This window comes from Zeus faber (genome assembly GCF_960531495.2).
Source record: "Zeus faber genome assembly, chromosome: 17".
In the NCBI taxonomy this organism is placed as follows: domain Eukaryota; kingdom Metazoa; phylum Chordata; class Actinopteri; order Zeiformes; family Zeidae; genus Zeus; species Zeus faber.
In genome coordinates this window covers 5566865-5578338 of record NC_137204.1, presented here as the reverse complement: position 1 = coordinate 5578338, position 11474 = coordinate 5566865, and the positions used below count along the sequence as shown (strand labels likewise).

The following is an 11474-nucleotide window of genomic DNA, read 5'->3' as shown; positions in this document are numbered from 1 at the left end:
TGTCTGTCTGTCTGTCTGTCTGTCTGTCTGTTTATCTATCTAGGCTGTGGGACATGCAGCAGCTGAAGGAGAACCTCACGGCTCAGGTGAATGTGGCTGCTCAGTGGGCGCTGCAGGAGGAGTCCAGGGGCCTCCTCGTCGCCCTCGGCAACGTCACAGCGTCGCTGCATCATCTGGCTCCAACGAATCCCAGCCTGTCACCGGCATCCGGCCAAACAGAGTTAAGCAAAGCACGTGGAGGAAGCCGTTTCATCGAGGTAAGTGTTGGAGGATCATACATTACATATTGATCTCACTGAGATGGCCGCGCATTATTTCCCACAACGCCCCATTCTCCTTAGAAAGGAGCAGTTTGTCCATTTAGATTGTTTCTTCACTCACAGCACCAACGGCTGAGTAAGTCCACTCACTCACTCACTCACTCACTCACTCAATCACTCACTCACTCACTCTCACACTCTCACACATATTGAATTGGCACTGTAATAAATTAGTAATAACATAGTTATAATGTATTCCTTATATATATATATAATTACCTTTAACTTATACTGTGCATGGAATTGCACTTATATATTCTGTATATTTCATATACTTGGCTATGTTTGGCTGTTTTTATATATTTTCAGACTGATAAGCTTTTTTTATGGCAATTGTCTTCACCATGATGAATCAATCCTCACCACAAAAATCTGCACTATATCTAAATGTACTTGTAAGAATAAACACATTCTGATTCTGTTTCTTTAATTCAGTCAACGCCTTTGCCTTTCAAGTTAAAAGAAAACATCTTGCCATCGACAGTTGAAAAATAGACATTTATGTAAAAAAGAAAAGATGTTTATGATAAAAATAATAATGATAAAGGTGTTGGATATTAATATGAATGTCCCTTATGAGCCTCTCTCCTCCTACTTGTCAGAGCGAGGACCTGCTCAATAGGACATTGCAGCTGTCCCTCCACGTCCAGACCAAGGAGGAGCTCATCAGCAAAATCCAAATGGAGATGGAGCCCATTATCCGGACGGCGAGCAGGAACCTGGAGGTGGAAACGTGGAGTGATGTCCATGAGGTAAGTTTCAGCATCTAGTTTAATGGGGTGTTTCTGTTGCTCAAGTTGCTGAATGGATCAAGTTATATAACTGTTCCTACAGTTAGCCTGCCATTGTTTGGCCTGACCCCTACTGGCACTCTGATGTCCTGAGGTCTTTTCTTCTGTCTCTCTCTCCTTGGTCTTTTGAAAGATGAAAGCTCACTCGGAGGGGGTGAAGGTCATGGCCCTGTCATCCGTGGTAGCGGCAAAAGGGATGGAATCGGAAGCCATTATTCTGCACAAAGAGCTAGAAGGTGAATCTCTCTCTGTCTTACATCCACGGCTAAACGCCATCAAGCAGCCTGATTATTTTATGTGAATTTAAACGGCAGATATCTATGGCAAGACATTTTAATATTGCGAGGCAAAATGTATTTGGTAGTAGTACCTATTTATTAGATACTAGTATCTATTCCAGTTGTTACTAGTAACTATTTCCATTTTACCCTTCACTATTAATTGGGTGCTGGTACTTATTTGTTGCCCATCATGCCCATTACTAGACAAAACGGTTTAATTTAAAATGTTACAAAGTAACAACAGGAAAAGACACTAGTTACTAATCAATAAGTACTAGCACTCAATTAATAGTGAAATAGATACTAGTAACAATGGGAATAGATAATAGTTTGAGCCAATATTTGATATCCTAAAAGCTCCATAAGATTCAATGACAGAATTGCCCAATTTGTTACTAACATTGCAATAGTTACGAGTAACAATTGGAATAGTAACTAGTATGTAAAGCTGTTTTCATACATGCACTGTAAACCTGAAATTATCCAGACATTACCCAGAAAAGCTGTATGTGTGAACGCAAATGTCCAAATGTCATTTGACCCGGGCATTGCCCAGACTTAACCCAGACAGCACCCTAGTACAAATTCTGCGTAATGTCCGATTGAGCGGTATGTGTGAACGGAGCAGGTGATTGTCTGGACCATTCACAGTGAGGGAGTGGGCGTGTTGATGACGTCTCAATCATGCGGCAGTTATTTACCTTGGTGCTGATTTTCGTGCACAGAGCGTAGCTCCTGCTTGGGCTTGGACAGATTTACGATTAAATCGTCTATCAGTGATCGACTCTATCGATCACTATTGAAATGGATGACGGACTATTTTTTTTATCCACCAGGAAAAATCAGGACATTGAAATGGTGTAGGTGCAGAGAGAGAGAGGGGGGGGGGGGGGGGGGGGCACGGAGTCTTTGCTCCAATGCAAAGACTCTGAGTCTTTGCTCCACTGTGCTTCTGTGTCAAACAGAGAAGCACAGTGGAGTACAGATCAATGGCAGGAGACGGCCGTGATCTGAACTCCGCACATCCCAGCCAACCCCCCTCAAGTTTTTCATTCTCCTCCAGACTGATGCGCGCAGGCTCCCGCACTATCTTTATTTTAGATTTATTTATTTACGTTTGTTCCATAAATGTATGAAACAACATTTTTAAACACAACTGAGTTAAGGGACTGTCCCGTTCCGTTCTAAAAAAAGACAGTGGAGACGCACGTCTCCCTGTTGCTATGGGACTTAATTGAGTAAAAACCAGATGCTTTTGTGTGAATACTTTACTTGTAAATAATAAATCCTGCACTTCTGGAACAGCATATTTGCCACATGACATTACGGTCTATGCGTGTGCGCCCCCCCTCGCGCATGTTTCATTTTGCAGATGTAATCTCCTACTGATTCGTACTCTACCTACTGATTCTTACTCCTTCTGATTTCTTTGTTATTCCGCTCCAAAAACTCTACTGATACACCTGTAGCCTCATCCGCGTCCACATTGCGTCATGTCCTGCCTCCTGAACGCTCTAGTGCAGGAGGCAGGTAGTGTAAATTAGGGGTGGGCGATACAGCAGAATTTGGTTTAGATCCGATACCAAGTAATACCTGTGAAGAATCACCGATATCAATAATTTAACAATGTTTTGACCTATGATGGTATGTGTGCACATACACTATATCACTTTTAATTAAATTATTCATTTTCATTATACTAAACCTAATAATTTCCAGAATACATTAAGTAATGTAAAACAACATTTTCACAAATTTTTGGTCATATTGATGGTTAAAGAATACCTATCCTAGTTGTATAACAAAAATAACAATACTAATGAAATAAATTAATAAATAATAATTACACAACTGTATACAGACACATATATTTCAATTTAATTTGTACGATATAATTTCAAACAAGAAATATTTCTGCTCTGTTCAAAAATTTATTTGTTATTCATAATTTTTATTTTGAAGGGAGAATCTGATCATTTTTTAGTATCGTCCCAATTGACGCTAGAATCGATCTTCAACCGAGACATATTATTGGTAGTATCAATACTTTTGGTATTGATCCGCCCAACCCTATTTTTTAGGTAGTGTAAATGCGTCTGACACTGACAATTTACGTTTTTTGCTACATATGTGAAAGGGTAACAATGTGAAAGGGTAACAATGTCCAGATAATCAGGTCTGGACATTATCCAGAGTGCATGTGTGAAAGCAGCTTAATAAATAAGTACTTGTACCTAACACATTTTGACTAGTAAAGCTAAAATAATTTCTATTAACTGTTGGATTTAGTAACTCAAATATAAGTACAAGAAACTTTTAAAAAGTGACTAGGTTGTCTTATGGATTAAATGTTAAAATGGCTTGGCATAGATATTTTGGGGGTTTTTTATGGGGGGGGGTCTTATTGCTGTTTATGATTCATGAATTTACACATAAGTCATATTGTGTTCACAGAATTCTCAAAATTCGCAAAACTGTAAAATCCAAACAGCAGACAAAAATGTTTGGCTAGTTCGTCATAAATATCTCACTACGAGGAAACAATACGCAAATGAAAGCCACAATACAACCTCGTATATGTGATTTTGAATTGAAACCCATTTAATTCCCTCCTATACCTGCAGTGGTGGAAGCAGTACTCAGACCTTTTATTACAACACCACAAAATGACTCTAGTAAAAGTGAAAGTACCACATTAAATTTCTACTTCAGTAAAAGTAGATAACTAGTTGCTCTTAATATAATAATATATGCAGGTACTCATCACTTAACGACCAAGTTCCATTCCTACAAACAGATCGTTAAGCGAATTGGTCGATATGCGAGGACCCGTGTTATTTCCCGGTAAGGGGGCGTGCCGATTGCAAACGCTAGTGTAGTGAATACTGACAGACTGCGGGAATGAGACTGAGAACAGTGATGCACAATGAGATGCTTGAAGCCGCGGTATTGTGCGCTGCGTACAATAGCACGGCGTGCACGTTGCGACTTGTTCAGAGAGCTGGTCATAAGTCCGAACAGTTGTTAAACAGGTAGGTAGTTTAGTGAGGAGTAGCTGTATATATATTAATCATTAAAACCCACAAGTGAAGTGAATACCATTACTCATCTCGTTCCACTGGCACCTGTCAAGGGGTGGGATATATTAGGCAGCAAGTGAACATTCAGTTCTTGAAGCTGATGTGTTTGAAGCAGGAAAAATGGGCAAGCGTAAGGATCTGAGGGACTTTGACAAGGCGAAATTGTGACGGCTAGATGACTGAGTCAGAGCATCTCGAAAATGGCAGTTCTTGTGGGCTGTTCCCGGTATGTAGTGGTTAGTACCTACCAAAAGTGGTCCAAGGAAGGACAACTGGTGAACTGGTGACAGGGTCATGGGCGCCCAAGGCTCATTAATGCACATGGGGAGCGAAGTCTAGACCGTCTGGTCCGATCCCAAAGAAGAGCTGCTGCAGCACAAATCGCTGAAAAAGTTAATGCTTCTATGATAAAAAGGCGTCAACACACAGTGCATCGCAGCTTGCTGCGTATGGAGCTGCGTAGCCGCGGACCGGTCAGTGTCCATGCTGACCCCTGTCCACCACCAAAAGTGCCTACAATGAGCCTCATAACAGGACCATGGAGCCGATACGAGATTCATATTACTTTTAGGAGGATTTAAATGTATATTTAATACAACACAGTCAATTAATTCTATTATATAATTATAGGACCCAGAATTGCGATTGTGGCGCCTCCCCTTGCGGCTGCCTGCGCGAGCACCTTGTGTCGATTACGCACATTTTGGTATTTTTTAGTATTTATAGAGCTTATTGTGAGTAATCACCGGGTGTCATGACATTTCACTGCATATATGTATGAACGTATGTATATGTATGTGACAAATAATCTCTTGAACTTGAACTTGAACTTGGAGCAATGAAAGAAGGTGGCCTGGTGTGATATATCACATGTTCTTCTACATCATGTGGATGGCCGGGGTTAATGGTTAGTAGTGGTGGTTTTAATGTTGTGGCTGATCAGTGTATATATAAATATATAAACTGTATATATATATATATATATATATATATATATATATATATATATATATATATATATATATATTATATAGCGCTTAAAAAACCCTGTAAGTACAGTAACCATTGCCTACCCGTAGCCACACAGCGGGAGTGGCCCCGTCTAGAGGCCCAAACCAAGGCAGCGGTGCGGAAGGAGAAGCCTTTGGGGGAGAAGGTCCTAGCTGACGTCAGGAGGAAGGTCAAACAGGTGGACAAGATGCTGAAACAGGCCACGGAGAACACCAAGCTCTCCGGCTCCACTGCTGGGGAGGCATGGAACATGGCCCAAGCCACCGCAAAGGTAACAACAATGAGCAAATGTGATCATTTTTGTCTGGGTTTTCGAACGTGTCCACAGCCCTTAATTACTGTACAGCCTCAAAGTGCTTCACAAGCTCCACATTTCACATCTAAATCATCAATCCCTGGTCAAAACAGCATGGTCAAACAGACTACCCCTCCTCCCTCCCAGAGCGGGGGGCCTCAGCCTGCTGTGCTGGCTGGTGGAAAAGTAGCTCGGCCTGGCTGTTGCGGGGGCTGCTTGGAGGGGTGGCCTGGCTGCTGGGCCGCTAATGGTCCTGCCAGTGGCTGCTTGGAGGAGTAGCTAGCTGCACCCTTTTACCCTTGGTGGCTGCTGCGGCTGCTCCCCCCCCTGTCTTCCGCTGGCCACTAGCTGGTTGCTGCTGCTGCCAGCTGGGACAGTGCTGGTGCTGTGGCCGTCCGTCGACCTGCTGGTGGCTCCAGTGCGTCTTCAGCCAGCCCTTATGCGTCCCTTCCCTGTGTCAGTCCCTGTTCTGACACAAAGATGTTTAAGACAAACCATTTTATCGAAGAGAGTGGCAAGATGTAACAAGCCGGGAGCAGATGGAATGTTGTGATGACAAAGGCTCCCCTCCCGTGTGTGTAGGGATGGGTGATTAAACCCGAGCTTGCGTGCGTGCTCTGATGAGCAACGGGATCACAGCCACCCTTGATCCCCGGCTTAATTATCTGGACACAAGACAGGTGTGGCTGTTTAAACCACCCCTCTTCTAGGATGACCAGGCTACAGTGGATGTATCAGTACGTAACCTATGAGAGCTGATAGGTTATGTACGTATGCAATGAAACGATTAAATGACGGTTCACAGGACTCCAAAGCCACCCTGAGCCAGGCCAAGCTCAGCAGGACGGCGTCCGGTCAACTCAGATCCCAAGTAGACTCAGCTCTGCAACAGCTCAGCGAGCAGGAGAAGTTCACCACTGGTGCTGCCGCACGCTCACAAATCACCTCTGAGGTACCAGCGAATCCTATCAAAAAGATGAAGCCAGATGTGTCGGACTTTGTGTGTCATCACCCAGATCTGCCTTTTTTTTCTTTTTAAAGCAGGAGATCCACCTGAATCAGGTGAAGGACAACATAGAAGCCGCCAAGCTGCAGTTAGAGTCATATTCATCAACCCTGACAGAGCTTATCAACAAAATTGGTGGGTTTTGGTTGATTACACGTTGCTACAAACTACTATTTACCCCTCAAAATCAGAACATCAAATCAATAGTTTCACGTATCTTATTAACGGCTCGTTTAACATGTAAATACCTTTTTAGATTGACTTTAATACTGAAGATGAGACCCGCTGAGCATGAAAAGACAAAATGTTAACCCGTTAATAACGCTCACTTAACCATTTTTCTTGGCAGAAATGGAAATAAGGAAATCATTCAGAAAATGTTTTCGATCTCACGCCATTTTTTCAGAGGGTAATCTTCAAAACAATGTGGAAAAATCTAATGGCTGACTAGCAGGATAGGTACCTCACTGAACTACTGATCACAGCATGCGCTGAGAAAAAAAAATGTACTCAAGACACTGGTCAGCAAATAAATATTGTTTTATGTTCATAGCTACTGTGTTAGGGTTACAAGTTGATACGTATCATATTATATTGATTTTCCAAATAGCTTTGATTAACTGATGGAGGACGACAGTGCGGGCCTCTCCGGATTGCTCCCATTCAAAGGCGAACCGATTTGACTCCATCTCCATGAAATCAATGAGCGGTATATTTTTAAAAGGAGAAACTTCTTGAGGCCTGCATGCTCACGTCCTTTCACCCTGTCTTTCCCTCCATGGAGCAGATGGCAATGTGCCACTGGAGCGCTTCGACCGCATCCTGAATGAGACGGCGCGGCGGCTGCGCATGCTCCGTGGCAGCGTTGAGAGCCCGGCGCTGGGAGGGAAGATCCATGCACTGCGCTCAGCTGCCGAGGAGCAGCAGAACCGTCTGTCCCTGATCCAGGCTGACTTATTGGAGATCAAGGAGGAGAGGGACAGCCTGAGGGACATCACCCTCAATCTGCCACAGTCCTGCCCGCAGGTGGTGGCGGCTAGCGGGAAGCGCTAGCGGGAAGCCTGAAACGTGACGATGAAATGCCAAAGGAACTTAAAAAAGGGGGGAATAATGCCTTTATAACTGGGAGAGTCTATCAATTGTTTTTTGTTTTTTTTTGGTGGACATGTTATGGTCCTTTTTATTCAAGTTAATATATGGTCTCTGAGGTCCCCAAGACATGTTTTTTAAAAAAAATTAAAAGTTGGGATGTGTTTGGATGAGTTGGGAAGTTACGTAGGTCACTTTTTTTTTATTGGAACTGGGCTTACAAACAATTACATAAGTCACAAAGAAAAATAATGACGTTACAAACGTTGGATGTCACTCTATCCACAATCAATTAAATGAATTGTGTGTATCTTTGTTTGTTCGCACTTTGCGAATAGGAGGGAGTTTTAAAATCTCATTCAAGGAAAATAGTAAATGTCCAGCTGAGCAAACTACTAAAAAACAAGTTCTCCCGTGTTACCTGCAGTTTTATGGTTCCAAACCCCGGCACAGTTCACCGATGGCCACTAGGGGTGTGGTGGTACGACTGTCAGATGTGTTTTCGGATTCAGTGTGAAACAACCTTAAGTCTCCCACATAACTTCATAGGGATTTTCTTTTGTATTATATTTAATTTTTTTTTAATTTCTCCCCCTACTCTTATTCGCTGTCAACACGGAAAGTTTAATTAAATCATGAATAATAACAAGCCAATCTGACTCGTCGGAGTGCTCAATTTTTAAAATAATGCTGATTTTCCTCTGTCAGGATTAGAAGGTGTGTCGGAGTGTTTCTCCGGACTGACACATTCATTTACACTCCAGCTCTTTTAATCAGCCCGGCTTAATTAACAATTAGTGCTTTTGTCCTCTGTGGGGTTCAGGTCAGGCTTCAACAGGGCAGGCACACAACCTCCATGCCACTGTTATGTTTCTTTCTTTTTAGGCTTCTCTGTTGTTTTTCTTTCTTTTTCTGTTGGCTCTGTGAGACTTTAGAACACCTAATAATGGAGTGTATATAACTGAAGGAGGTCATACAATAGCCACAATAACGTTTCTTTTTTTCCCCTCTGTATTCATTATTTCGGTTGCCATGTTATTTGCTAGAAAACGTCCAACACAATTAATTAAATTAGAAATACTTCATTGCATAGGTAATCTGATGTTAATCAAACACAGGATCCTTGTGGCGTTATGTGGACCAGTCCTGCTAGTGGTGTTGGATATTGGTGCACTAAGAAAATGAGGTATAAAATGGGGTATAATTATCTGAGAATATCCCCAATACAGAAATCTGATAGCAAGAGCTATACAGTATGTCAGATGGATCCTGACCAATGCATGATTGGTGCAAAGACTGTAAACGGGGAAAAGGGTGGATGGGATTTACTTGTTTTTTTGGTTGTTTTTTTTTGTTTTGTTTTTCAAGATTCAAGAGGTTTATTCATTACATACATATACATACTTTCATACATATATGCCAGGGGTGTCAAACTCATTTTAGCTCAGGGAATACATGGAGGAAAATCCGTTCTCAAGCGGGCCGGACCAGTAAAATCATGGCATTTAAACTTAAAAATAACGACAACTTCAGATTGTTTTCTTTGTTTTACTCCAAAAAGAACTTCGACTTTGTCTCAGTGTATCTAGAAAGCCATTAAACTTTAAGTCACAGCCTATCTGGGATTGAAAAAAAATACAAAATAAATAATAAATAAATAAAACAACTCTCTTATGTATCAAATACCTCATTTGTCATTTCCACATATTAATCCTGTGCTAACTCAACAATCCATACAAACCGAGGTAGAAACTATTCAAGTGGGTTGATTTACTCCCTGCCTTGTAGGCTACACTATTTCTTGATAGAAAAATAAAAGCTGTGCAATGCATGAACAATTTCAACAAACCAAACTTATGAACTGAAGTGACTGACATTATTACAGTAAATCACACTCTGTTCATTTTCTTTAAATTTCCACAGAAGACAATCATTTTCACAGAACTATATCAGGGTGCAGTATCTCATGCAGCATTTTAAGCGGGGTTACCCTGGCATCTTTTAGCTTTCACAAGTGCATCTATATCAGGCGTCACATCCTGAATGGTAGCCAATTTCAGGATGTTATTCAAGTGCTTATTTGTGAGCCTTGAGTGCAGCTTTGTTTTATTGATGCTCATTACAGAGAAAACTTGCTCACAAAGATATGTGGTTCCAAACATGCACAACACTTTTGCAGCAAGGGTTGTCAAGTTGGGGTAACGTGGCAAGAGATACTGATAAAATGTGTCCAAGCCAGCTGCGGCAAACTTGCCCTTCAAATCTGAGTCACACTGCAAGTCTATTATTTCAAGTTGGATGTTGACGGGCATATCAAGCGCATTTGCGGTGAATGGTCGAGCAAAAAACTTTGAAGTCTTTCTCCAGTTCACCAAAAATCTGAAAGCGTGTCTCAAACTCCCGCAATAGTCCCGTTATTTTATCTTTGAACCGCTTCATGGCTGCGGCATGCCTCCATTTGCAGTCTGCACTTTCTCTCTGAACTTTGTCGCAACACCTGCATTTTTACCGACCATTGAGGGCGCACCATCTGTAGCCAGGCTGACAGCGCAGGACCAGTCCACTTCGAGCCTGTCCAGTGCGCTGACGAGTGCGGTGAAAATATCAGCTGCTGTTGTGGCGTCCGTCATTGGCACCAACTCCACGAACTCCTCGGTGACAGTCAAAGTGTCATCAACTCCGCGGATGAATATTGCCAGTTGCGCAACATCAGAAATGTCCGTGCTTTCGTCATTTGCAACTGAAAAAGCAATAAATGACTTTAAAACTGAGCTTCAATTGGCTGTCCGAATCCGCCGAAAGATCAGAAATCCTGCAACTGTATTTGTTGTCAGGCTGATATTTGCAAAAGCCTGGCGCTTTTCAGGGGACACAATCTCCGCAGCCTTCAGCATGCATGTTTTTACAAATTCCCCCTCAATAAGTGGCTTTGAAGCCACTGCAATTTTATTAGCTATAATGTAGCTGGCTTTCACTGCAGCATCACGGATTTCTCGGCGACGAGTAAACAGACTGCTGTTTCTTCAGAACCGCCAATAATTCATTCACCTTCTCTCTTCTCTGTTGTCCTTGAAAGTTGTTGTATTTGTCGCCATGAAGAGTCTCATAGTGGCGAGGACAGTTATATTCTTTCAGCACTGAAACATGCTGTGAACACACCAAACACACATCTTTCCCATTCACTTCCGGGTATAAATAGGAGGATGACCATTTTTCTTGGAAAACTCTGCACTCTGCGTCCACTTTTCTCTTTTTTGACAGAGACATTTTGGGGCAATGAGGGTGCCAAAGCACGTAATGTTCAAATTGGTCAGGCAGAAAGACAGGCTAACTCTGGACTGGCTGTAGCCTACTTGTTCAGCCCCAGTATAAACAGTTTGCTTGCTTAACAGAATTGCTATTGTGACACCCACTGGGCACATTTAGAAAAGCAGTTTCATTCATTGAAAAATTGCAGCTCAATTTTATGCTTTGCAAAATCATCTCGCGGGCCGGATTAAACCTGTTCGCGGGCCGTATGTTTGACACCCCTGATATATGCAGTGAAATCTCAATGCAACGCACCCGGTGATTACACACAATATGTTCGAGACTGAACACA

At 42.2% G+C, this 11474-nt stretch overlaps 1 protein-coding gene across 1 annotated transcript in view; it reads left to right on the top strand.

The window, feature by feature from the left end:
- lamc3 (laminin, gamma 3) overlaps nucleotides 1-9521 on the top strand; it is a gene marked incomplete at its 5' end in the record, with an annotated part of 138338 nt that extends 128817 nt beyond the window's left edge. The window contains 7 exons of the mRNA XM_080018330.1: nucleotides 44-257; nucleotides 923-1072; nucleotides 1245-1347; nucleotides 5552-5754; nucleotides 6584-6730; nucleotides 6820-6919; nucleotides 7572-9521. Of these exons, the coding sequence (XP_079874456.1) occupies nucleotides 44-257; nucleotides 923-1072; nucleotides 1245-1347; nucleotides 5552-5754; nucleotides 6584-6730; nucleotides 6820-6919; nucleotides 7572-7837 (1183 nt within the window). The 3' untranslated portion in view covers nucleotides 7838-9521. The remainder of the gene's footprint in view (nucleotides 1-43; nucleotides 258-922; nucleotides 1073-1244; nucleotides 1348-5551; nucleotides 5755-6583; nucleotides 6731-6819; nucleotides 6920-7571) is intronic.
- Between the last annotated feature and the right edge of the window lie 1953 nt (nucleotides 9522-11474).